At 37.3% G+C, this 26,662-nt stretch overlaps 1 protein-coding gene across 10 annotated transcripts in view; it reads left to right on the top strand.

Annotated features, from left to right (window-relative positions):
• Positions 1-24,780, top strand: part of Angptl5 (angiopoietin like 5) — a 33,384-nt gene extending 8,604 nt beyond the window's left edge. For 7 of the 10 annotated variants that reach the window (XM_076926103.1, XM_076926104.1, XM_076926106.1 and 4 more), the window contains exons 2-9: positions 797-936; positions 2,447-2,591; positions 5,394-5,497; positions 6,223-6,316; positions 9,030-9,130; positions 10,676-10,796; positions 12,971-13,156; positions 23,986-24,780. In XM_076926103.1, coding sequence (XP_076782218.1) covers positions 841-936; positions 2,447-2,591; positions 5,394-5,497; positions 6,223-6,316; positions 9,030-9,130; positions 10,676-10,796; positions 12,971-13,156; positions 23,986-24,305 — 1,167 coding nt within the window. In that variant the 5' untranslated portion in view covers positions 797-840 and the 3' untranslated portion in view covers positions 24,306-24,780. The remainder of the gene's footprint in view (positions 1-796; positions 937-2,446; positions 2,592-5,393; positions 5,498-6,222; positions 6,317-9,029; positions 9,131-10,675; positions 10,797-12,970; positions 13,157-23,985) is intronic. The other 3 variants (XM_076926101.1, XM_076926109.1, XM_076926110.1) reach the window with 3 other exon arrangements.
• Positions 24,781-26,662: the final 1,882 nt, after the last annotated feature.

The raw sequence follows: 26,662 nt of genomic DNA, 5'->3' as shown, positions 1-26,662 counted from the left end.
ATTTTGTTACTGCACTACTACCACCATACCTCTCATTCTGCCACCCCCATCCCAACTTAAGCCTTCAACTCCATCAGCCCCTTTCTCTAATTTCCCAGAAGGCTCAAGGACACTACAAGAAACCTACAGATTCAACTAACCTGGGTTCGCTGGGGCTCACAGAACCTAAACCACCAACTAAAGAACATGCATGGTACAGACATAGGCCTCCTACATATATGTAACAGATATGCATCTTGGTCTTCAACAGTTGTCCTTAACAACTGGAGAAGGGCTGTCAGAAGAGATTGAAGTCTGACTCCAATGCCTGCCATTGGACCCCTTTCCTCCTATAGGGTTGCCTTGTCTAGCTTCAGTAGGAGAAGATATGCCTAGTTTTATTATAACTTGATATGCCAGGCCTGTTTGTTCTTCATGGGAGGTCTCCCCTTCTCTGAGGATAAAGGTAGGGTGGTATGGTTGAGGGGAAGTGAGAGGGAGGGATTAGGAGGAGAGGAGGGAGGGGGAATCAAGATATAAAGTAAATAAATAAAAACTAGATGGCCTTATAAGACACATAGGTTTGCACTGTAGGTATGAAGCAATGGAAAGGATTTGTGTCAGTTAATATGTGAGCTGCCTTCAGGTTTACGCAGGGATGTTGTTTCAGATGAGGGTTTAGAAGCTAGTAAGTACTGCCATGTATTTGTGCTGTATAACTTCCAGAAAGGGCATGGAAGCTAGTATCACGTGTGTTTGTGCTGTACAACTTCCAGAAATTTTTAACTGATGACTCTATGCACTGTTCTTTCCACAGAGAGCTGATATTTGAGGAAGTGTTTTTATTAATCCAAGAAAAAGATGATGTATACATCCCAAGAATCACTCTTGCTCTTAAATGTGTGTCTTCTCATTTGTGGAGAAGCTGTACAGGGCAGCTGCGTTCCTCATTCTACGGTAAGAATTTAGCAATATTACTTTAGCTTAGAAAGCTGTTTTAGCTTTCAAGATATATAGAAGCTTGAAATACAAATTATATGATCAAATTTAAGATCAACTTTTAAAGAAAGTTCTCAATTGTTTAAATATATTTTAATTGACAGCTTCCCTAGTATGTTTGATAATAAGACATCTGATGGGTAATAAAAAAAAATCACTCTTTACAAAGAAAGGTAATCTGTCAACTTTGAGGTTTTAAATTAAGCCCTGCATGTAGTTAAACAGGATGTAAGAATATCTTATCTAAAACAAAATCAGAGCGACAGCTTATATAGGGTATGCAATGTTATGAATAACTGAGGATTTGAATGCCTGTATATTTAAGTATTGGTTTACATTTTTTTAAATGTTAATAGTGTATTTACCATCATATCATAACCAAATAAATTCCAAGATTCTCTGGTTGAAACAAGAAAAAATTCTAAAGCAGCTGCATATATACTAATGATTTAATTTTTTAATATACTAAAATATAAGGGCCTTACTGAAAAAAAAAGAATATCTATAATACATTTTTAGTTTTTCAGGACAGGGTTTCTCTCTGTAACCCTGGCTGTCCTGGAACTCACTCTGTAGACCAGGCTGGCCTCGAACTCAGAAACCCACCTGCCTCTGCCTCCCCAAGTGCTGGGATTAAAGGCGTGAGCCACCACTGCCCGGCTTATAATACATTTAAAAACAACATCAATTATGTCAGTTATTATAGAGGTGTAGAGAAAGAGAAAGAAATTTAGAATAGTTTGTGTAGCAAAGTATAAGTTCTTTATAAGGGCAAATATCTTTGTAATATGGTTAGTTATATATCAGTCTCTCAGTGTCTCGAACAGGACAAACTTGTTACAGCTTCTGGTAGGGCTGTTAAATAGGCACAATTTTATCAAAGTATGTCTTGATATTTAAGACACTAATTGCATGCAAACAGAAGTATTTATTAATGTGAGGTGTTATCCTTTTAATGTTATATCACCAAGTTTTACAAAGCAAAATTCCATATTTTAATTTTATTAATGATAATATTAAAATCTATGTTATTCTTTCAAATCTTTAACTATTTTATGTGAAAGCAAATCTTTCTACACATTCCTCTTACAATGTTAAACAGTTGGTAGCAAAAGTTTCATTTGGCTAGAAGTACTGGAGATATACCTGAGGGGTTTTCCAAGGGATTGTGTGTCCTGTCACATTCAAGTGTGTTGAAAATAAAGATCAAAACTGCCAAGTCATAGTGGAAGCAAACCCTAAGCAAGTATGTTTAGAGTCAGAAAAGAAAAAGAGACAATGCAAGTATTGACCCAAACCAGATTGTACCTGTAAGGTTTATTTGTGGCGATTTAAAACAATCAGTTTCGCTTTGGTTGTCTTCATTGTATATTCCAAATTCTAACTTTTCCTACAGTCTTCATACTGTGTAGAAGCTCGGACGGCATAGTTTCATGCATTTTTCTTGTTTCTGTTTTATAACCTGAAGGATTCTTTAGTAGGTAACAATGTGGAAGATAAAGCTAAACTCAAAGAGAAAAGTCAAAGTAATGATACTGTATACAAGGAGAATTGTAGAGAATCATGTGATGCTAAGACCAAAACAACTCGAGAAGAAAAACATTTTATGTGCAGTAAGTATTAAAAATTAACTCAGGTGGCAGATGCTCACAGCCAACCATTGAACTGAGCACAGGGACCCCAGTGAAGGAGTAAGAGAAAGGACTGAAGGAGCTGAAGGGGTTTGCAACCCATAGGAAGAACAACAATATCAACCAACCAGATTCCCCAGAGCTCGCAGGGACTAAACCACCAACCAAAGAGTGCACATGGAAGGACCCATGGCTCCAGCTGCATATGTAGCAGAGGATGGCCTTTAATGGGAGGAGAGGCCCTTGGTCCTGGGAGGGCTTGATGCCCTAGTGTAGGGGAATACTTGGGTGGGGAAGTGGGAGTGGGTGGGTGGGGGCATCCTCATAGAAACAGGGGGAGGGAGGATGGGATAGTGGATTTCCAGAGGGGAAACTGGGAAGGGGGATAACATTTGAAATGTAAATAAAGAAAATATCCAATTAAAAAAAAAAAAAGAAAGAAAGAAAAGAATTACCTCAGGTATAATGAGATCAAACTTTGACAGAAAAAAATATGCCTTAGTTTTATAAGGGTTATTTTATATTCTTGTCACACAAGGCCAGATGTTTTATGTAATAATTAAATAATTTATAGATATTTGGTAAGTCAATGAAATCTTCCTTCCAGGGAGTTGTATCTACACACTACCGAAAGAAGGGCAAATCTGAAGGCTCTGATAATAGGGACACACTAACTTACTAGGGGCTGTTTAACTTCCTACATCTGAACCCTGGAAATTTCACCTTAGGGGTTGTTTTTGTTTTAATTTACTCACCCCACTGAGGATGTTTCTAAAAACACATTATGACTGAAAAACTACAATAATGAATGCAATAAATATAGTATAAATGTAGTCATTTGAAGTAGAAAAGGGTCACAATTAGGGTTTTAGTCATTGTACTTGTGCTGTAGTCACTGTGCAGTAATTCCTATGCTATGTACATGGGGTTCAGAGTGCAGGGAAGAAAGACAACTGGGGTAAGGAAGCTGATATTTGATTCAGTTCCTATGGGACAGTCGTTCACAGGTGAGGGAGTGCAAAAAAACTAAGACCAAATGTGCTTAGTTTCTGTATAACATTAGTGTCCCAGGCTCTAACCATGAATTCATGTTGGTCCTATTAAGACAGATGTGGAAATTCAGGGGAGAACTAAGAGAAAGCAAGAGACTGGAAATACGAATGAGAGATACAGCTGGATGAAATAGACTCAGCACTGTTAGAAATTATTAATGCCATTCTAGTGCTGGGGTGAATAAGCATAGGAATATACACCCTTTCAAAATGCGTCTGTGAAATATGGGTCCTTTTGATAAAGAGGACATCATTACCGTTGTTGTCACTGGTGAGACTGTCTCAGTCTGGGAAGCAGTTTGTAGTTGATGTTTATTTCCTGGTTATCATAGTTTTATTATTGTTGATGTTTAAAATATTTTATCTTTATTTTATGTGTGTGTGTTTTGTCTACATGAGTGTATGTTGTGTGTACCACATGCATGCAGTACCTGAGGAGGCCAGAAGCTGTTAGATCCCTTGGAACCTAAGTTACATCTGGCTACAAACCACCGAGTCCTCTGCAAAAGAAGTTGAGTCATCTCTCCAGCCCCGAGGATGTTTTCTTGTGTTAAAAATATTAGGGCACTATGACAGAATGGCAATGTGATCTCAAATGCCTGAAGGGAAAGTATTTGTAGTGTTTGTGCAGCCTTTTTAAAAATAAGGAATATTGGATATTTTTTCTTTCCTTTGTGTGTGTGTGTGTGTGTGTGTGTGTGTGTGATAGTTAACTTTATTTAGAACATCAGACAATTTATACCCTGAGGGTTAAGAAAAGTCACCCAAGTAAAGTGTACAATCACAAGGACAAAACCACATGACAAAGTAATCAGTCAGTCAGTCAGTCAGTCAATCAAAGGGAAATGTAATAAACAAGTTCAGTTCAGACAGAAACTAACTTGAATTTTAATGTTTTTATTTACTTATTATTTTTTAGTGTGTGTGTGTGTGTGTGTGTGTGTGTGTGTGTATGTATGTGTGTCTGTGTATGAGCACCTACATACCTGGACACACATATGGAGGTCAGAGGACAATTTTCAGGAGTCAGTTTTTTCCTTTTACCATGTGGGTCCTAGGAATTGAACTCAGGTTTTCAAATTTCTGGCAGGTGCTTTACCTACTGAGCTATCTTTTGGCCTCCAAAGCTTTGGTTAATATTAATGATGTGTTTGTGTATGTTAGCAACTTGGCTATATAAAATGTAGTATTAGAAAAATAAAACAAAGATTTATTTTTGAAATTAGCTGGCCTGTTTGCAAAAAAATTATAATTGCATTTTACTTTATTGTATAATACTAATTAATGGCTAGGCAAGTTGACACAGGCCCCCTGTGTAGTAATCCCAGCTTTTGAGAGTTTGAGAGATGGAAGCATGAGGATTTGAAAGGAGTCCAGAGTGAGCCTGAGATCCCGTCTTCCACTCCCAAATTAAATTGAACCCTATATCCTGCCTCTAAACTTCTTATTCTAAAAGTGAGGGAAGGCATTAAGAATGCTGCTTCTTAATAAATAGATCATTTGAGGAAGTCTATATTATCAGGAAGCATAATTTCATTAAGAATGTTGACACAATTGTTTTTGGCTGATCCTATTTTAATAAATATATACTAACTAAAATATATAGTTATATACTTAGATAAATTGAGAAACTATTCTTTATTTATCCCAAATCAATGAAATTCATTATTTTCCCTGTAATTATTTTATACAACAATGTAAAGTTTAGCAGTCATTCTCTTTTCTCATTAAGGAAACCTGCAAAATTCTATTGTTTCTTATACAAGAAGTACCAAAAAACTAATAAGAAATGTAATGGATGAACAACAAGCATCTTTGGATTACTTATCTCACCAGGTGTGGAATTCTTTTAGCATTTCATTACATTTCATGTGCACACTGACATAGCTGTCAGGAAGTACAATCATTTCATTTTATGCATTAATGTTCAGCAGCTATGATCTGAGAAGCAGTGTAACACATTGCAATGAAGCAGTGGCCTTATTCAAAGGGTAATGAGAAAACAAATATGGAAAAATAGAGATAATATGAATTCCATCAGAATGACATGGGAAGACTCTCACAAGAGAGAGCCTGTGAGCTGAGCAGTGAGAGATGAATTAATGCTTTAAATATTACAAGGTTGGGTAAGGAGAGGACAACATTCCCTTCACAGGGTACTGATGTGTTGCTACAAGGGTAGGAGGGCTGGTGAGGTTGGGAATGTGTAAGGAATTCTGACTAAAAGAATAAGGAGCTAAGTCTTGCTACACTATGGGCCATTTAGTGTAAGAGCAAGGAAACAACATCATCCCATTAACAGCTGGTGTGGAGGATGAGTCCGGAAGAGCAAAGGGAGGGAGTAAGAAACCCAGCAATGCTTCAGACACAGTAAGAACAGAGCCACAGGGGCAGACAACACTACTGAGTGAACAATTGCTATTTATGTCTCTGTTGTGTTAAAACACTAAGAATCCAACTTAGAAGAAGAGAAGGCATCCCTCTGCTGGTTTAGAGAGGCTTAGAGACAGCATTTATATAATTTAGCTAAGTATAACTGTGCCTCATGTGTCTGTGTTTAGGTTAATGAGCTCATGAATCGAGTTCTCCTTTTGACTACAGAAATTTTTAGAAAACAGCTGGATCCTTTTCCTCCCAGGGCTGTTCAGTCACATGGTAAGAGTACTGGTATTTCAGCCTTCACACTTCTGTTTTAATACTCAACAATTTCTGGACAGCTTGGTGCATTGAAAAGCGTTTGAACACACCACTCACACTGTTTCCTAACAGCCTGGAAGACTGGTATCTGCCATTGACCCAGTTATACCACGTGTCCTTTCCTAGGCCGTGGTACTTTTCCACTGTCTGGAGCCATAGCTGTAAAGTAATATTTCACATCTGTTGACCATCAAGTAACTGTAGGTGCTTCATCCTGAGTGCCCCGCCCTGACCTTTTGTTAATAAGTACTTTTCACTCAGAAGAGAAGCTTCAGAGCTCTTCCCACTTGTGAAAAAAATTTTTTTCCCCCACATGTTTCAAACTGGGATATAACAAAGGAAAAAGACATTTAATGCAGAAATAGATACAAAGTTAACTTTTTATACTAAAATGTAACTTCTTTATTCCTACATCTTATGCTTCTAAGAATGTTTTGTAAGTCTTACAAATATGAATTTATATAAAAATTCCAAGCAAATAATTGTTACTAAGGCTCAAATATATATTCCTAGGTTTTCTTAGAAGGGGGAGGGAGCAGCAGGGATTGAGCCTCTTCTTTGTTCTGTTATGAGGACAAGCACTGTCACATGTTTCTTTACAATGACCTCCTCTACCACACCTCTCCTCAATGTAGCAAAGGGTAGCAGGGCATAAACTCTCATGTCAGGCTGGCCCGAGTCTCCATGCTGCTGAGTCGTTGCTATTAGTTTCCTCATCAATAAGTTGAAAGTCCTTATTTGTCTTTCCTCATTGCAGTCACAATACCAGACAGAAAACAAAGAAGGAAAGGTTTATAGTAGGGCTCACAGTTGGAACATCCACTGTACGGTTGTGGAGAGGCTTGCAGTGTGAGGCAGCTGGCCACACTGCATCTGCAGTCAGGAAGAGAGAGGGGTGCTGGGGCTCAGCTGGCCTCCTCCCTTTTATTTAGTCTGGGATCCCAGTCCATGTGAACATGGTGTTACCCAACTTCCAGCTGCATCTTTCTTTTTCATAAACCTTCTGGAGACTATCTCATGTACACATCCCTAAGTGTTGAATTCAGGTAATTCTAAAGCCAGACAAGTTACCATAAATGCTAGTTAACTTTGCAGTCTTAACAGAGTTGCTGTGAGGGGTGAATGAATAAATCACAAAAAGTTCAGAAAGTTTGTGTGATGCACAGCAAGAAAAACATAGAGACTTGCCTTATGCCATCAGCATCAGGTAGAGAACATGACACACAAACCCCCAAACCCAAGAAGTCTGCTCGCACTTAAGGAGAGATGAGAAAGCACATGCTGTGCTGTAGGTCTGGCCTTCACTGTGGGCTTCTCCCACCCCTCTGAGCATGGCTCCATTATAAGAATGTCTCTTCACAGTTCAGAATCAAGCAACAAAACCACATCTGGAAACAAAGGGAAGGGGAACAACATTTTATGCCGAGATTTTTGTTGAGATGTGTTCTACAGGTTAATGTATGGTAGGCTGCTTTTTTACACTCCAGAAAATGCTATGAATCAGTTAGCACTGTCATCATTCCTATATTAGGTAAACATTTTAAGGTTTCTAGTGGTTAGTCAGTGGTTTCTGGCTAGGAAATAGTTAACCTCAAACTCAAATCACCCAAGTAAGTGATGCTCCGAAAATGGCTTTGTGAGGAGGTGGTTTTTGTGACTGAGCCCAGAGGTCTATGCATGGTAGGCAAATGAGATATCAGTAAGTTATCCCCCAGCCCTCTTTTTACTTCTTGTTTTGAGACAGGGTCTTATATAAGTTCCTCAAGGGCTTTGAACTATGTAGTCAGGGCAAGCCTTCCTGCCTCAGTTTCCCAAGTAACTGGGATCAAGGAATTGGAGTTATAAAATATATGCTAGAATATCTTCAAATAGGATGCACTACTCCTCAGCACATTGGTATCACATACATATATTTATAATCCTTTGTGGAAATGACTGCTTTGGGCGTTGGTGGGGGGCGCTACAGCTTTAACCTGTGTAGATAGAGCATACACTGGGCTTACTTTATTTCTTGTTGGTGACGAAACTGACTTCTTCATCTTTTTGTTATTGGCATTGGAGGACAATGTTGTATTAATTATAGTTAACCGACTTATTCCTTACGTTTTCTCCTCCCTACTCATTATAGTCAAGAGAAACGTGGGTTAGCTTAGATCCACTGGAAAAGAGCACACATAATTATACAATAAGGAAGTTTAAAAGTCTCAAATGTGACTTTTAAAGATTTGTTTGATTTTTATTTACATGTATGTGTGTGTGCCGGTGTGAGTTTATGTGTATCACATGTGTGCAGGGGACCAGAGTGTTGGATCTTCTGGCACTGAAGTTACAGACAGTTGTGAGCCACCACTTGGAGGCTAGGAACATAACTTAGATCCTCTGTAAGAGCAGTCGGGGCTCTTAACTGTTAAGCTATCTCTCCACCGCCAGAATATGAGACTTTTAAACACTAATCACTAAAATAGATGCTTTTTGTGAGGATTTATTGTAGCCTAAATTCTTTAACTACTGTTTTTTCATATATTTTTCTCTTGAATTCTAAAACTGTGGCAATTTTTCATGACATCACACTAAAAGTTGTAGCAACAATTTCAGCAAGCATTGTCAATTTTCTGCTGTTAAGTGAGTCTCTTGGGTACAATTGAATGTGCACTAAATTTTATTTTCCTAGGTTTGGATTGCACTGATATTAAAGATTCAATTGGCTCTGTCAGTAAAACCCCTAGTGGTTTATATGTAATCTTTCCAGAAGGATCTGGCTACCCATTTGAGGTAAAGTTTTCCTTTATTATACAGAATAAAGTAAATATAAATCTAACTTAATTAATATTAAAATTATAATAGTCTTAATATTTATTTTTTGTTATTAATCTTTGTCTTGAAATTTTAAACAAGCTAGTAAGTAATATTTACAGTTTCTAAAGCTTGGTTTCATTTACATTTTCTGCTTAGACCATGAACTTCAGTTTCCTGTCTAAGTTTCCATAATTGCACTATTTAAAGTAAATCTATTTGTTGCAAGGTTTTGTGCTACCCATATGGAGGCAGAACTATGCAGTATAAGTCCTTGCTTTAATTGACTGTGGAGACTAGACAATAAAGATGTCCTATGACTCAGGGCTTTCCTTTTTACTCATGGCTATACTTTCTTTTGATGATACATGGTTTTACAGAGTGAGACTTTGTTTCAAAAATTAAAAAAAATTAATAGAAAAATATTTTACTTGAGCATGAGGAATGTTGACAACTGATCCATGCTGAATTTAAATAATATGAATTATATTTTGCTCATCTTTAGAACTTATTTGCTTGTATTTCTAGTAGAAACCTACTGCACATGATACTTAAGAATAGAAAAGATATATGTGTGTGTACATCATTTTTTCTAGGTACTTTCTCAATGTATAAAAGAATTATAATCCTTTGGAATTTATCAATAGTCTATATTGTACAACAACAACCTTTTTTTTTTTTTTTTCTAAGTAGATATAACCAGTTTCTGTTCCTGAAGGTATTACCATGATTTCTCTTGAAGATTCTATTAACAAGATGTCAAAAAAAATTGGGAATTAGGTGGGAAGAAGTACTCTTAAAACCACCTAAGTCACTCTGCCCACACGCCCACTGCTGGCTGTGAGCTGTGGTAGGAGGAGGGCTTCTCAGCTTGGGAGAGCTGTATGACCACCTCTCCTGTGGGCGTGCGTGCGGGTGCTGCTTCCCTCATGTGGCTTTCTTTTTCTTTTCTGTTGCTGAGTGGGAAGTTTCCGGTCGAGGGAATTACTTTGGTTTCTTCCCCTGTCATTTCTATGTAACCCAGCAGGCACATGTCACACAATGTCAACCGAGGCACCTGTAAGCACCTGCTGTCTGGGCTCAGATCATGCTTTTCTGTCTTAAAATGTCGATCTGAACACCAGATTGAGAAACACTAGAGTGTTCAGAAATGAGAAACGGGAGGCAAGCAGGCACCTATATTTAACACATTAAAAACCAGCACTGTAACTGAAAGAACAAGGTCATTTGCAGAGTGAGCCATCACTCTGGCATATCACAGCAGCGCTGTTATTCCTGAACATATTGAGGAAAAATAAATACTACAAACAGTTACTACAAACAGTTATGTCTTTTAAAAAGTATCTCACACAGGGCTGTAGTTATGTTAATTATGAGTTTGTCTAAGTAGTAATATCTCTAGAGAATTAAAAATATGAATGCATGGTATTGAAACTTTCTTGTGTTTGTCTGTTTATAGGTTATGAATGAGTTATATAATGTCAGATAATGAAAACAATGGTGTGTTTTCTTGGCCCATTGTAGGTGACATGTGACATGGATTTCAGAGGAGGAGGATGGACTGTACTTCAGAGAAGGCTCGATGGGACAACCAACTTCCAAAGGCTGTGGTGTGATTACCTGGATGGATTTGGAGACCTTTTAGGTCTAACTTTATGTATTTCTGCTTTACTTTTCTCTTCCTTTGTGGTGTCTTATGTTTAAATTGTACCAGCATTGGTAAATCTATAGTGGTAAATTTATATGAACATGAAAATATGATTTAAATTCTATTTTCTTATGTCAAATTATTAAAAAAAATTTTTTAGGTACAGCCTAGAAGTCTGGGCTGGAGATAAGACCTAGCAATTAAGAGTACTGGCTGTTCTTCCAGATGACCTGGGTTCAATTCCCAGCAGACACAACTGTCTGTTACTCCTGCACTAGGGGGTCCAGAATTCGTTTCTGGCTTTCAAGAGCACCAGGCACATACAAGGTACACAGACACAAATTCACCAGACACACATTCATGCAAAACACCTATAAACACACATTTAAAAAAGATATAATTTGTTTTAGAGATGAATTGAAATGTTATTTGAGTGAGAATTACCTGTTGGTCTATTTGTTGTCTGGCAGGTACTTCTCAATTGTTCTTAGAATGAAAAAAAAAAAAAAAACAAACCAGGCAGTCATAGACTTAAAATATAATAAAACAAGTAGAATCAAAGCATATGACCTTGGTTCTAGTAATAGTTTTATAAAATTACATTCATTTCAAATGGTTTGATTTGAAGTGAATGTAATTTTATAAAACTATTACTATAAAATAGTAATAGTACACCACTGTTCTTTAAATTTGAATATTATAAATCCTGGGTGAATTATAAAATCATATTATATTATGGCAATGAAGCAGCATCACTTAAGATAGCAAACAGGAGGGCTAATGTTTTTGAACCCTTCAGATTTTACGTTAGTTAAAATATCTAAAGTTGTTTTGATATTTTTTATGCTATTTTAACTATAGTTTTTGTTATAATTTTAAATACCTAACATCCCATAATGCTATCCAAGGATTTGGTCAGTTGTGGCTTTAGGCATACCAGTGATTTTGGAAGACATTTGGTCAATTGCGACATAACCACTGAGCTTCAGGCAGTTAAGTATTTGCTTTGTGTCAGCATAATCTCTGGTTTCCCTTTGAGAACATCCTCTGGACTCAAAGAACATTAAATGTCACCTTACCTCCTGATTATTTCCTAGGGGGAGATGGTAAAGGTTTTGACTAAGAAAATCTACAGGCAGACACTTTTTTCAAACTGAGACTGTTATATGCTTAGTACAATTAAACTATATTGGGGATTTAATAAAATGTGCTGTTAACTCTTAAACATGAGATTGGAGTGAAGCTGAAAGAAGCTTAAAACATGTAAAGGTGATAAACCTAAAAGGTCCTGTAGGAGCCCAGTCTACAATGTGTCCACTTTTTCTTGTACTTATTCGTTTTAGTTCTAATAGGGTGGTAGCTAAAATATCCATGGAAAAGAACTTAATATCTTAGTCATAGTTTCCTGAGTTTCAATACTGTCTGTCTCATTATGTCCGAGCCCTCTGAAATTTTATATCCTGCAATTTCATAATTTGAGTAGGTTGTATTTCAGGAATGTCCACATTTGCCGTAATCCACGGTGGATATGGGGAGATAGAAAGCCAGTGGCTGAAATGTACACGCAAGAAACACAGTTAGGGCATTCTGTTAATGTAATCCACCTTCAAGCTATAGTTGTCTTAGAAATATTGACTTAAATCTGGGGAGGCCTCTCTGTAGCCACATTTTGTTTCTTCTCATAGGTAGATGGCAAGCTGCTTTTAAACAAAGACATATTTATTCATAAGTATTTTTCAAGGTAGAAAAAGCAACTTTAGTTGAATGCTTTTGGGAAATGTTTCTTTAGGAGCAGCTGATCTGGGGTCTAAAACTCCTACAGTTATGGGGTTGTATCATTTGTTAGTTGCCATACAATTTCAACAAGTCTTCTGTCGACGTGCCCTAATGGTAAAACTTGCTTTTTTCTTTAATCTTTAAATATACCTTTAAGTTGAATTTGGGAGACAAAAATGAATTAGTCTGGTTCTTTTCAGTCTAGTGAACTAACAATTATTAGCAAAATAAGTAAGTTAAATACCAGCTGGTTGATGAGTTGGGCCAAGTTGCCCGTGCCACAGTTAATGCTGAGTCTCCTCAGTAATGGAAACACTGAAGAGCGTTGACATGCACTATTAAGAGATTGTTCTCATCTGAGCTAAAAGTATTAAAACAAAGTATTTCTCTTACAGGAGAATTTTGGTTAGGACTGAAAAAGATTTTTTACATAGTGAACCAGAAAGATTCAAGTTTTATGCTTCATGTGGCCCTGGAATCTGAAGATGGCACCCTTGGTTATGCTTCATATGATAATTTTTGGCTAGAGGATGAAACAAAATTTTTTAAAATACACTTAGGACGATATTCAGGAAATGTTGGTAAGTTTTTAATTACTAAAAGGATAGAAAAACCCAGTATTACACAAAAATAGAATTAGTGTAAGACATACATGGATTACATATAGCTGATGACAATAAATTAGAGAATAATGTGTAAGTCTGAAAGTCTGTTGTGGATACTGTTTGCTTAGTGACCCCGAAATGTTTTATGTCCTCTAAAGTGGTTGACTGGTACCCCAGGGGCCCTGTGGATGGAGACCCTGGGGTCAGGCTGGGTAAGCAGCATTCATGTTCATGTTCAGGGAGTCAGAGGTCATCATTGAGCCTTTTAACTTTGTCAGTGAAGAAACCTCAAAGAGGAAGTGTCTGACCTGTGACTTCTTCCACTCAACCCCAGTTCACAGTGACACTGACATGAGTTCTTTTCACTCCTCCTTGATGCATTCGTGCATATTCATAATTTCAACTCACTAAAACGTTAGAATACTTGGTGATACATTTGTGTTTTGCTGCTGAACTTTTAAAGACATTTAAGTTCATCCTCCTGTTGTTTCTGATTGTATACTTGTTGGCTATCTGTACTAGTGCTAGACATTCACAATGGATGCTATATACATCTTGGCTGTCAACTGGTTATGGTACAAAGGGAAGCACAAATGACATTGAAAACACAGAAGACTTGTGGATCTTTAGGTTAAAGAGAACATAGGAGTGATTGCAAACAGGAGATTTGGTTGTAGTGGGAGGAAGGGCAGGCTTCAAAATGAGGCTAATGTTAAAGCTTTTTGAAAATGGACATTTCTTCAGAATCTAGGTCAGTCACTTCAGATCAGATGGACAGTCTGGCATCCCGAGAACTGCTGACTTGGTCTTGGAAGAAAGAATGGGATTTTGGCAAGGGAATATTGGCAAATGGTGCAGCTTGTGTCACAGCATAGAAGAGATGGCAGGCAGGGGGCTGCATGGTGTGGCTGGACATATTGGAGGGTTGGCCTTGAAATAGGAGAAAATTAGAATTCAAGTATTGATAGATATGCAAAAGCTTAAAGGATTACATATAAGTTTTGTGTGTGTGTGTGTGTGTGTGTGTGTGTGTTTTACCTCCAAAAGTGCAAAGAATTGCCTCAACATGGAGCATGCCATATCAGGAAGCTTCTGTAGAGTCTTCCAAAAGATGACTATGCTTTTGTTGGAGGGTGCTTTATTTTCATTATAGAGCTCTTAAATTTCTCATGGTCATTAATTAGCTTTCAATTGTTGATCAAATGATACAGTTAAGGAAGGAAAAAGGTACAGTGTAAGGTAGATATACAGATAAAACGTGATCAGACACAAATTTGACATTGAGCTTGGGGAAAAATATAAATATTAACTTGAACATTTGAGCAAGAACATTGTTTCATAAGAAATAGGAAAGGGCTAGGGAGATTGCTCAGTCATCAAAGTATTTACTACACAAGAACGTGAGTTCAGATTCCTAGAGCCTATGGGGGAAACTGAGTATCACAGCACAAGCCTGTAAGCCTAGCCTTGGAACATTGGGGACAGGCATGGAGACAGATAGATCCTTGTTCCAGACAGCCTAGCCTAATGAATCAAAAAGTAAAGATGGACAGTGATCAAGGAACGAGACCTTAGGTATATGCATGTGTATACATGCGTGCATGCACATACGCACACAAACACAGTACAAATATTCCTGATAGTAAAGCTTGACAGAAATTTCTGTGGGTTCTCAAGAAAGTGGCATTGTAACTTTGTCATTGGGGTGACTAAAATATGTAACAGAAACAACTTACAAAAGCAGGCTGTAAGTATTTTGGCTGACAGCTTCAGCGCTATTATTCCCTTAAGGCAGGGAGGTTGTGATGGAGGAGAGCAGTTTACATTTTTATGGCTAAATAAAGAAGGGAAATGCAAAAAGGGGCAGAGGCAAGACATCTCTAAGGTCATGTGCCAGTGACCTACTTCCACCTGTACTTCCTTGTTATTTCACTATCTATCAGTAATGTCTCTGTGTGATGGCTCCACCAAGGGAACCACCTATTTCTGAGGTCAGAGCCCTCAGGATGTGGCTCTCCAGAAATGCCATCCTAGGCACACACAAAAGTGTGCTTCATTAATCACATATCTAAAGATAATAAAGGTCAGTGTTCAGTCACAGTGTTAAATTCTGAGAGCCACGCTCATAGTAAATATGGTGGAGACGTTCTAATGACTTTTTCTAGGAATAATGTGTGTGTGTGTGTGTGTGCATGTGTGTGTGTGTGTATGTGTGTATTTAAAAAGAGTGATTAGGTATAATACATTGAGAAGTCATCTGGTGTAGACTCTCCTGATGTTGACGTTGCAATGGAGACTATTCATGGTCTTAGAATTTAGCATTGCTTCCTAGATGAGTTACATATTTTTTAAAAAATGCATTTTTAAAATCTTTTTTATTTGATATTTTATTTGTTTACATTTCAGATGCCATCCCTCTTCTCCATCCCCCCACCCATCTATCTCCTATCCTTTTTTGCCTTTATACTGTTTAAATTCATGCAAGTATTAAGGTCAGTTCTAGGCTGAGGAACTAGCAATACAATAGATGCAAATACTCCAGGAACAAGGAAGACAATAAACCCAAATAATCAAAGAACAAGCACGACAAGAAACAGAGTCCCGTGATCAATCCTGTGATCACTATTTCTAAGGGCTTATCAAGTTGAACAAAATATCTGAGCCTATTTCCCTGTCCTAGCTCAAAGTCATTTTTATGCCTGAGGCCTACTTCTTTGTTCTAGCTTAAGATTTAGATTATTGCCTGAAATTTCTTCTTTGTTCTAGCCTAGGATTTAGATTTCAACTTGAAATTACTTCTTTGTTCCAGCATAATGTCATATTCTTGCCTGCAGTCCATTTCCTTGTCCTTGGCCTATGTCAGATTCCTGCCAGGCAGCCCCAAAAGCTCTCCACATCTCTCCCCTTTTTATTGCACAAACCAGACTGAGCCTGTCTTAGGTTCTTCTGACAAGAAAGCCTTCCTTACCCATCATGGAATATGCATTATCATAAGCAATGCACATCTGTCTTAGGTTGATAAGGCTTTGTGCAGAATCTTACCCGTCCTTGTCTTGCCAGCCTGTTAAGTTAATAACTCTGTCTGAGGGGTCCATTTTCAGTTTCAGGTCATGTACTTTGGCTGTCTACCTGTTGATGTAATTAGAGACAAGCTTTAACACAATGGGCAGGAATAAAAGTATTCCCAGGACAAGAAGGGCTAGCCTGATCAAGTTATATATGCCATTCCTGAGGTTTGACCAAAATGGAAATACTGACCTCAAGCCATGGATAATTTCATTGGCATTATCCGCAGCATCAAAGCTCAGCAGAGCAGCATTGTTTAAATTCATAATCTTACTATGCAAAGCTAAAACATCCAGAGAGGTGTTAGGATTATGCCAAATACCCTACAGGTGTCTTTAAACTTTTTTCTAATTATAATGACTATCATTATAAATTTTAGAAGTAACACTACTTCAGTGGTATTTGTCATGACACTTGGGATGGCTCCTAACTCTTGAACCCTGAACCTCCTTCAGATAATTTGAATAGGTTATAGAGCATCAGTCTATTATTCCAGATACCTATGTAAATCCTTTTGTATCCTCAATACATTAGTAACATTTTTTTGCTAGATGGTTAAAAAAATAGTTGTCTTAACTTCTTGTGTCAATGCTATTGCAGAAGCAGTGGTGCTAGCAATTAATATAATTAAAACTGTTAGACCAGCAATAATCAATCCCACTACCCTCTTGCTTCTGCTTAAAGCCTAACTCACTTCTTCCAGCACTTTCAAGCTTTTTCTTTCTTTTCTTTTCTTTCTTTCTCTCTTTCTTTTTTCCTTTTTCCTTCCTTCCTTCCTTCCTTCCTTCCTTCCTTCCTTCCTTCCTTCCTTTCTTTCTTTCTTTTTTTTTTTTTTAGAGAATCAAGTTTTTCTAATACTCAGGGCAGTGAGACAAAAGCTGGTTAATAGACCCCCATAACAGACATGCCAGGTTTCAACACACTAACACAATTGGAAATTATACAGTCAATGCAACCTACAATAAATACTGTAGAAGAGACAGAACCAATTTTAGTTTGACAATTAAAAGAGTCTTAAAATATGCACTAACCCTTGTTTGAAATCCAGGTCCTGTCCCAACTTTATCTCTTGCTATCATAACATCATAGTGAACTACAGCTAACTTCCAAATATGTCTCTGAAAATGTCCAGATCCAGCCTTCCAAATGTAGACAGTTATTTCCAATATTGGATTGATTTCTAGACTAGTACATGATTGAGTCCTAATAGCTGGTCACCTTTAAGAAAAATACAAGAGACATTATAATTTCTCTTTTTGATTCTGCATCCCACAAGGTCTAAAAACTTGAGGCAAGGCAGCTTGTCCCATCTGGGATATAGTCAAACAAAAATGGGTCAGGAACACATGTCCAATACAGCTTCCCAGTCACCCTTGTCAGGGCACTCAGCAAGCTCATAGGTCAGCATCATTCTTTGTTTCATCAACAGCGTGTCTCACCAATCTTCTTAAAGTTCCATGGGCCTCTTCCACGATATCTTGTCCTTGAGGATTATACAGAAACCCGTAATAAATTGTTGACAAAATCTCAAGTGCTTGACTACAATTGCCAGATCCATTATTTGTTTTTTAAATTGAATATTTTACTTATTTACCTTTCAATGTTATCCCCTCTCCCATTCCTCAAAACCCCTTATCCCATGACCCCTCCTACTACTTCTATGAGGGTGTGCCCTACTTATCCACCCGTTCCTGCCTCCTTGTTCTAGAATTCTTCAACACTAGGGCATCCAAAGTTTCAGGGACCAAGGCCCTCCTCTTCCACTGATGCCTGATAAGGCTATTCTCAACTATCTATACAGATGGAGCCATGAGTTTTTCCCTTTGTGTTCCCAGGCTTGAGGTTTAGACCCTGGGAGCTCTGGTTGAGTATTTTGATACTCCTTCTAAGAAGGACCAAAGTGCCCAACTTTGGTCTTCCGTTTTCTTCTTGAGCTTCATGTGGTTTATGCGTTGTATCTTAGGTATTGTGAGCTTTTGGGCTAATATTCACTTATCAGTGAGTGCATACCATGTGTGTTCTTTTGTGATTGGGTTACCTCACTCAGGATATTTTTCAGTTCCATCCATTTACCTAAGAATTACATGAACTCACTGTTTTTAATAGCTGAGTAGTACTTCATTGTATAAATGTACCACATTTTCTATATCCATTTCTCTGTTGAAGGACATCTGGGTTCTTTCCAGCTTCTGGCTATTATAAATAAGGCTTCTATGACCATAGGGGAGCATGTGTCCCTGTTGTATGTTGAAGCATCTTTTGGGTATATGCCAAGGAATGGTATAGCTGGGTCCTCAGGGAATACTATGTTCAATTTTCTGAGGAACCCCCAAACTGCTTTCCATACTGGCTGTACCAACTTATAAGCCCCCCAACAATGGAGGAGTGTTCCTCTTTATCCACATCCTTGCCAGCATCTGCTATCACCTGAGTTTTTGATCCTAGCCACTCTGACTGGTGTGAGGTGGAATCTCATGGTTGTTTTGATTTGCATTTCTCTGATGACTAAGGATGTTGAACACTTCTTTAGGTGCTTCTTGGCCATTTGAGTTTCCTAAGTTGAGAAATCTTTGTTGAGCTCTGTACCCCAATTTTTAATCAGGTTATTTGGTTGTCTAGAGTCTAAGCCTGAAGTTTTAGGATCACTTAAGTATACTATCATATTATCTGCAAATGGTGAAATTTTGACTTCTTCCTTTCCAATTTATATCCCTTTGACCTCCTTTTGTTGCCTAATTGTTCTGGCTATGACTTCAAGTACTATATTGAATAGGTAGGGAGAGAGTGGGCAGCCTTGTTTAGTCCCTGATTTTAGTGGTAATGCTTCAAGTTACTCTCCATTTAGTTTGATGTTGGCTACTGGTTTGCTGTATATTGCTTTTACTATGTTTAGGTATGGGCCTTGGATTCCTGATCTTTCCAAACTTTTTATCATGAAGGGGTGTTGAATTTTGTCAAATGCTTTCTCAGCATCTAGTGATATGATCATGTGGGTTTTTTTCCTTTGAGTTATTTTATATAGTGGATTACATTGATGGATTTCTGTATATTGAACCATCCCTGCATTCCTGGGATAAAGCCTACTTGATCATGATAGGTGATTGTTTTAATGTGTTTGTGAGAATTTTATTGAGTATTTTTGCATTGATATTCATAAGGGAGACTAGTCTGAAATTTTCTTTGTTTGTTGGGTCTTTGGTGGTTTTGGTATCAGCATAACTGTGGCTTCATAGAACGAATTGGGTATTGTTCCTTCTGTTTCTATTTTGTGAAATAGTTTGAAGAGAGTTGGTATTAGGTCTTCCTGGAAGGTCTGATAGAACTCTACACTAAAACCATCTGGTCCTGGACTCTTTTTGGTGGGGAGACTTTTAATGACTGTTCTATTTCTTTAGGGGTTATGGAAACCCCTGTTTGTATGGTTTATCTGGGCCTGATTTAACTTTGGTAACTGGTAGTTGTCTAGAACTTTGTCCATTTCATCCAGATTTTGTTGAGTATAGGCTTTTGTAGTAGGATCTGATGATTTTTTAAAATTTCTTCTGTTTCTGATGTTATGTTAACCTTTTCAGTTCTGATTTTATTAATTTGGATACTGTTTCTCTGCCCTCTGATGAGTCTGGCTCAAGGTTTATCTATCTTGTTGATTTTCTCTAAGAACCAACTCCTGGTTTAATTGATTCATTGTATAGTTCATTTTGTTTCTACTTGGTTGATCAGCCCTGAGTTTGATTATTTCCTGCCATCTACTCCTCTTTGGTGTGTTTGCTTTTTTTTTTTTTTTTTTTTTTTTTTTTTTTTTTTTTTTTTTTTTTTTTTTTTTGTTCTAGAGCTTTCAGGTGTGCTGTCAAGTTGTTAGTGTATGCTCTCTCCAGTTTCTTTTTGTAGGCACGTAGAGCTATGAGTTTTCCTCATAGCACTGCCTTCATTGTGTCCCATTGGTATGGTGTGCTTTCATTTTCATTAAATTCTAAAAAGTCTTTAATTTCTTTCTTTATTTTTTCCCTTACCACGTTATCATTGAGTAGAGGATTGTTCAGTTTCCATGTGTATGTGGGCTTTCCATTGTTTTTGTCATTATGGAAGACCAGCCTTAGTCCATAATGATCTGATAGGATACATGGGATTATTTAAATCTTCTTGTATCTGTTGAGTTCTGTTTTGTGACCAATTATATGGTCTATTTTGGAGAAGGTACCATGAGGTGCTGAGAAAAAGGTATATTCTTTTGTTTTAGGATGAAATGTTCTAAAGGTATCTTTTAAATCCATTTGGTTCATAACTTCTGTTAGTTTCACTGTATCTCTGTTTAGTTTCTGTTCCCATGGTCTGTCCATTGCTGAGAGTAGGGTCTTGAAGTCTCCCACTATTATTGTGTGAGGTGCAATGTGTGCTTTTCGCTTTAGTAAGGTTTCTTTTATAAAAGTGGGTGCTCTTGCATTTGGCGCATAGATGTTCAGAATTGAGAGTCCATATTGGTTGAGTTTTTTTGATGAGCATGAAATGCCCTTCTTTATTCGTTTTGATAGCTTTAAGTTGAATGTCGATTTTATTAGATGTTAGAATGGCTATTTCAGCTTGTTTCTTAGGACCATTTGCTTGAAAAATTGTTTTTCAGCCTTTCACTCTAAGGTAGTATCTGTCTTTGTCACTGAGGTGGGTTTCCTGTATGTAGCAAAATGCTGGGTCCTGTTTATGTATCTAGTCCATTATTCTATGTCTTTTTTATTGGGGAATTGAATCCATTGATATTAAGAAAAGGAGCTTGTTGCTTCCTGTTATTTTTGTTATTTGTGGTGGCATTGTTTGTATGTCAATCTTATTTTGGATTTGTTGGAAGATTACTTTCTTGCTCTTTCTAGGATATAAGTTCCCTCCTTGTATTGGAGTTTTCCCTTTATTGTGTTTTGTAGTGGTGGGTTTGTGGAAAGATATGGTATAAATTTGGTTTTATTATGAAATACTTTGGTTTCTCCATTATGGTAATTGAGAGTTTTGCTGGGTATAGTAGCCCAGGCTGGTGTTTGTGTTCTCTTAGGGTCTGTATGACATCTGTCCAGGATCTTCTGTTTTTTATAGTATCTGGTGAGAAGTCTGGTGTAATATGTTACTTGGCCTTTTCCCCTTACTTCTTTTAATATTCTTTCTTTGTTTTGTGCATTTGGTGTTTTGATTATTATGTAACGGGGGTATTTTTTTTTTCTGGTCTAGTCTTTTTGGCATTCTGTAGGCTTCTTGTAGTGTTATGGGTATCTTGTTCTTTAAGTAGTGAAGTTGTTTTTTTTTTTTTTTATAATTTTGTTTAAGATATTTATCTGCTCTTTAAATTGGGAATCTTCACTCTCTTCTATACCTGTTATCCTTAGGTTTGATCTTCTCATTGTATCCTGGATTTCCTGGTTGTTTTGGGTTAGAAACTTTTTGCACTTTGCATTTTTCTTTGACAGTTGTGTCAATATTTTCTATGGTATCTTCTGCACCTGGGATTCTGTCTTCTATCTCTTGTATTCTGTTGGTGATGCTTGTGTCTATGACTCCTGATTTCTTTCTTAGTTTTTCTATCTCTAGCATAGTCTCCCTTTGTGATTTCTTTATTGTTTCTACTTCTATTTTTATGTCCTTGATGGTTTTGTTCAATTCTTTCACCTGTTTGGTTGTGTTTTCTTGTAATTCTTTAAGGAATTTTTGTGATTCCTATTTAAGGGCTTCTACCTGTTTACCTGTGTTCTCCTCAAATTCTTTGAGAGTGTTATTTATGTCCTTCTTAAAATCCTCTATCATCATCATGAGAAGTGATTTTAAATCTGAATCTTGCTTTCCTGGTCAGATAGCATATTCAGGACCTTCTATTGTGGGAGAACTAGGTTCTGATGATGCTAAGTACCCTTGGTTGCTGATGTTTATGTTCTTGTGCTTGCCTTTTGCCATCTGGATCTCCTTAGTACTACCTGCCCTGTCTCTGACTGGTGCCTGTCTTTCCTATTGTCTTGGTTGTGTAAGAACTGTTTGAGGTGGATATTACTACTCGAATTAGAGCTGAAGCCTAAGATCCATTCAGTGCTCAGGCGCAGACTGGAAGGAACCAGTGCCCCTGACCACGAGTGAATTCTTGTGTCCCAGTGGGTCCCAGTTACTCCCTATTTGGGGCAGTTGTTGCTGTCTCTTTACCTAAGATACTACCAGGGTTAGAGCTCCTGGGAGCCCTGCCTTCTTTGGGTTTTATGGGATTGGGTGCAGAGCTGAAGCCCAATATCTGTTCAATGCTTGGGCGTAGACTAGAAGGCTAAAAAATGCATTTTATAAATTATTTTGTACATGTGTGTGTGTGCAGACACATGCTTGCCACAGTGTATCATTTAGCCCAGAGGACAATTTGGGGACTCGTTTTTCTCCTTTCTTTATGTTTGTCCTGGAGACTGAATACAGGTCATCAGGCTTGGGAGCAAGTGCCTTTGTCTATTGAGCCATTTCTCCAGTCTCTTGGATGATATTCTGAAAGGTACTGCATAGCTTGGATGCTGAAAATTATATTGCCCTTGCAGATGCATATTTCAGTGTGTGTCTTTGTGTGCCATAGTGTGCAGAGTCAGAGACTTCACTAACCAGTTGAGCTGTGTTTCAGATAGATCACACTAATGGAACTCTTCAGGCTCCTTAAAATACTTATGTAAAGAGATCTCAAATGTTCAGAAGTGCATGACAAAATGCAGGTCTTGGCTCCCTTTACATAACTTCTCTTTTAGCTTATGCTTTAAAGATATTAGTCAAAACCCTCCTGTAGGTGGGATATAGGCATGAGTCCAATAAGAGTCTTTCATGGAGCTACAGAAAGTATAAAGTAAACTACAACTCATGATCCTGGAGTTTGTTAGCTGGACTGTATTGGCCAGGAAACGTAATCTTTGAAGGGATCTAGTGAACATCAGGCATGCTGTTCATATAGTTGTCTAGTGTAAGCTCTTTGATACTGAATAGTCTACACAGAATGTCAAGAACCGTGATGAAAGTACAGCTTAGTAGTACATCAGAATTTGTCCTGCGCACATGAGGCATGCCACAGGAACACTCTACCCCCTAAAGGAAAGTGGACCATGTTGCAACTACAGATCTAATATTCTTAAGGGTAAATTTTTTGTTTTCAGTTATAATTGTCTTTCTAAATTGAAAGCCTGCTGTAGAGGGTGGAGAGATGGCTCAGAGGTTAAGAGTATTTACCATTCTTCCAGGAGACTAGGTTCAATGCTCAGAACTCACATGGGGGTTCTCAAATGTCTATTATTCTAGTTTCAGGGAATCTAGCACACACTGTACCCTCTACGAGTACTCTATGTATATGATACACAGACATACATGCAGGCCAAACAACTACACACATAAAATAAAAAATTAAAAACATGAAAAACCCATTGTGTAACAAACAGAAAACGTATGATGTGTATTTTGTTTTTTAAAAAATGATCAGTTACCATGCAGATCACCTTCAAGTATGACAGGCACATGAACCATAATCTGATTTTGTGTGTATAGTCAAACTTCCATATTTGTTGGTCTGTTCATTTAAAGATACTGGTAATATCAAGGTTTTGGCACATTGAGTGTGAGAAATTTTAACAGGAAAAATAGTAAAAAATAATTGAAATCTGTTTCTAAATACAGTATTTCTGTATAACTGTATAGTAATGATTAAAATCATAAAATTTCTCTGAATTCATTATTTGAAAATAATTCATTTTATGCAGGTGATGCATTCCGGGGCTTCAGAGAAGATGATAATCAGAACACAATGCCTTTCAGTACCTCAGATGTTGATAATGATGGGTGTCGCCCTGATTGCCTGCTCAATAGTCAGTCAGTGAAGAGCTGCAGTCACTTGCATAAAGACACCGGCTGGTGGTTCAACCAATGCGGTCTCACAAACCTAAATGGCATCCATCGCAGTCCTGGCAAACTGGGTGCAACTGGAATTCAGTGGGGCACATGGATCAAAAACAGCTCAACTGTCAAGATTAAATCTGTTTCAATGAAAATTAGAAGAACTTACAATCCAAATTTTAAGTAATTGTATTTTAAATTGTAGTACAATTTCCATAGTTATTTTTGAAAACATGTTAATTTTTTTACATAGTTTTTTTTATCCTAGAGTTTAATATTTTAGCTACAAGATGCATATAGATGGCATGTTAGTGTTATGGTTTAATTAGTAAACTTCAATTTTGTAGCATTTTATAAAAGCAATCATGGCACATCATGGTGTATTTCCTATTTGATTATACTAATATCATGTGATTGTTTGCAAGTTGCATAGTGTTTTAAAAGGAAATTGCCTTCTCTTTTGAGCATATAAATTATAGTAAGCTATTAGGAAAACTGAGGAGAGAATCTTAAATACTTCTATATCCCTATGCTTGCTTATGTAATTTACAGATAGTCTCTGCTGAAGACAACACCACAAGGTTAAAATTTTTATCAAGTGATAACACAATATTTTAAAACTAGTAAGAATTTGCTGCTAAAATAAAATCCTTCATATTTTATCATGAATAATAATTTTGTTTTTATTTGTAGTATATTTTCTATACATATGTTCTGATCAGTTACACTCTAGAACACTTGTATTTTAAATCTTTTAAATTTTTAATATTTAAAAAAAAATTTACTTGGTAGCTCAGCCATGCCTAGAACTACTATATGGCCCATGCTGTCTTAGAAATCACTCACCATCCAGTTCAGGCTGGTCTGGAACTTGTGAGCAATCTTGTTCCAACTTCTCGAGTGCTAGGATTATAGGTCTGAGACACCACATCTGGATCTTGGCTCTTTTTAAAGCAAGCACGTGATCTGTAAGTGAGGTACATGGAGAACATGGTAAGTCTAGACATGCTTGGGAGAAATCCCATTTCTTCATGTATTCTGAGTTGAAAGGATATGGATGGGAAAGGTACTGTGAAGAAGACAGCGGGGGACATTCTGGACCAGGCATCAGTTAGTTGTAAGTGAGGTAGGTATAGGGAAAGTAGAAAACGGCAAACTATTTTTTTGCTTTGTTTTTTTTTTTTTTTTTTTTTTTTTTTTTCGAGACAGGGTTTCTCTGTGTAGCCCTGGCTGTCCTGGAACTCACTCTGTAGACCAGGCTGGCCTCTAACTCAGAAATCCGCCTGCCTCTGCCTCCCAAGTACTGGGATTAAAGGTGTGCGCCACCACCGCCCGGCTATTTTTTTTTTATTTGATGTAACACAATACAAGAACTTCCTTATAAAATAGGCACATGTCAAGAGTAGCAGTGAACCTAATAATACAACTAGTCAATAAACAGAATCGTGTCATTGATTATCACAAAATGTGTACCTGTTTTACCTAATAGTTGCACAGAAGCTGAGAAATGAGATCATTCATACCTTTGTAATATAAATTGATGCATCCTTGCTGAAGGAGTAGTCAGAGGAAATAGCTTATCTATCTTGATTTTATGTGTCACATCTACACACATGGTTACGAATATCTGATCAGAGATGACATTTAGTGTGTGCTAGGTATCTGACATGGCATGCATGGATCTCAGTTCTTAGAAAAGTTCTATGAAGTTAGGGTGATCAAGGCAGCTGAACTATGTGTAGACACAGCAATATCACTTATGTTAGTGATCTGGAATTGATTTCATCTCCTTGTCCTTTCCACTGAAACTCTTGTGAGGCGGGTGATGTAAATGCTCACATATGTATAGTCCTGTTTTTATGTTTTCCTTTATGCTGTGCTATCATTCATTGAGTATTCTTCTATATAGAGAATACATTGATCCTTAAGTCCATTATGAAACAACTTTTAAATGATGTTGTGAAGGAAAAGTTTAGAAAGGCATGTGCTAATGTAATAGTTGATTGGAATCAACTTGAATCAGGCTTGCTTTGATGGTCCCTGTGGCTCACTATTTGTGGAATGATGTGAGAGGGTCATGGGACCTGTGCCTCAGTTTCAAATAAGTACACTCAGAAGATTTGCAGAAGCAGATTGATAATGTAAAAAAAAAAAAAAAATGCAAGAGGCTACCTTTAGTTTAGTGTAGTGACGCCTTTGCTTTTGGTAAATGCTGAATTTAAGAAATCAAATATTCATTCAGGGGCACTTAAGAATTTAATGCATTACACAGCTGTGAAGAGACTATAGACATTTAATTTTCCACAAATGTGAAAGGGTTTTCGTTCAGCCAGCCTAGGTTTCTGAAACAGCAATAAATGGCATAATAAAAACCTTGATTACTTTAAGGCTATATACATTTTCTAAAAACACAATTTGAAAACATTTAATCCTTAATAATATTGTAATTTCATACTTGTATGTACGTGTTATTATAAAAAGCATGGATGATTGACAGACAGCCCAAAGCAATACCCATCATAGACTTAGTAACACAGGAAGAAC

The sequence above is a fragment of the Arvicanthis niloticus genome, chromosome 27 (assembly GCF_011762505.2).
Source record: "Arvicanthis niloticus isolate mArvNil1 chromosome 27, mArvNil1.pat.X, whole genome shotgun sequence".
NCBI classification, from domain to species: domain Eukaryota; kingdom Metazoa; phylum Chordata; class Mammalia; order Rodentia; family Muridae; genus Arvicanthis; species Arvicanthis niloticus.
This window is presented reverse-complemented; position numbering and strand designations above follow the sequence as displayed.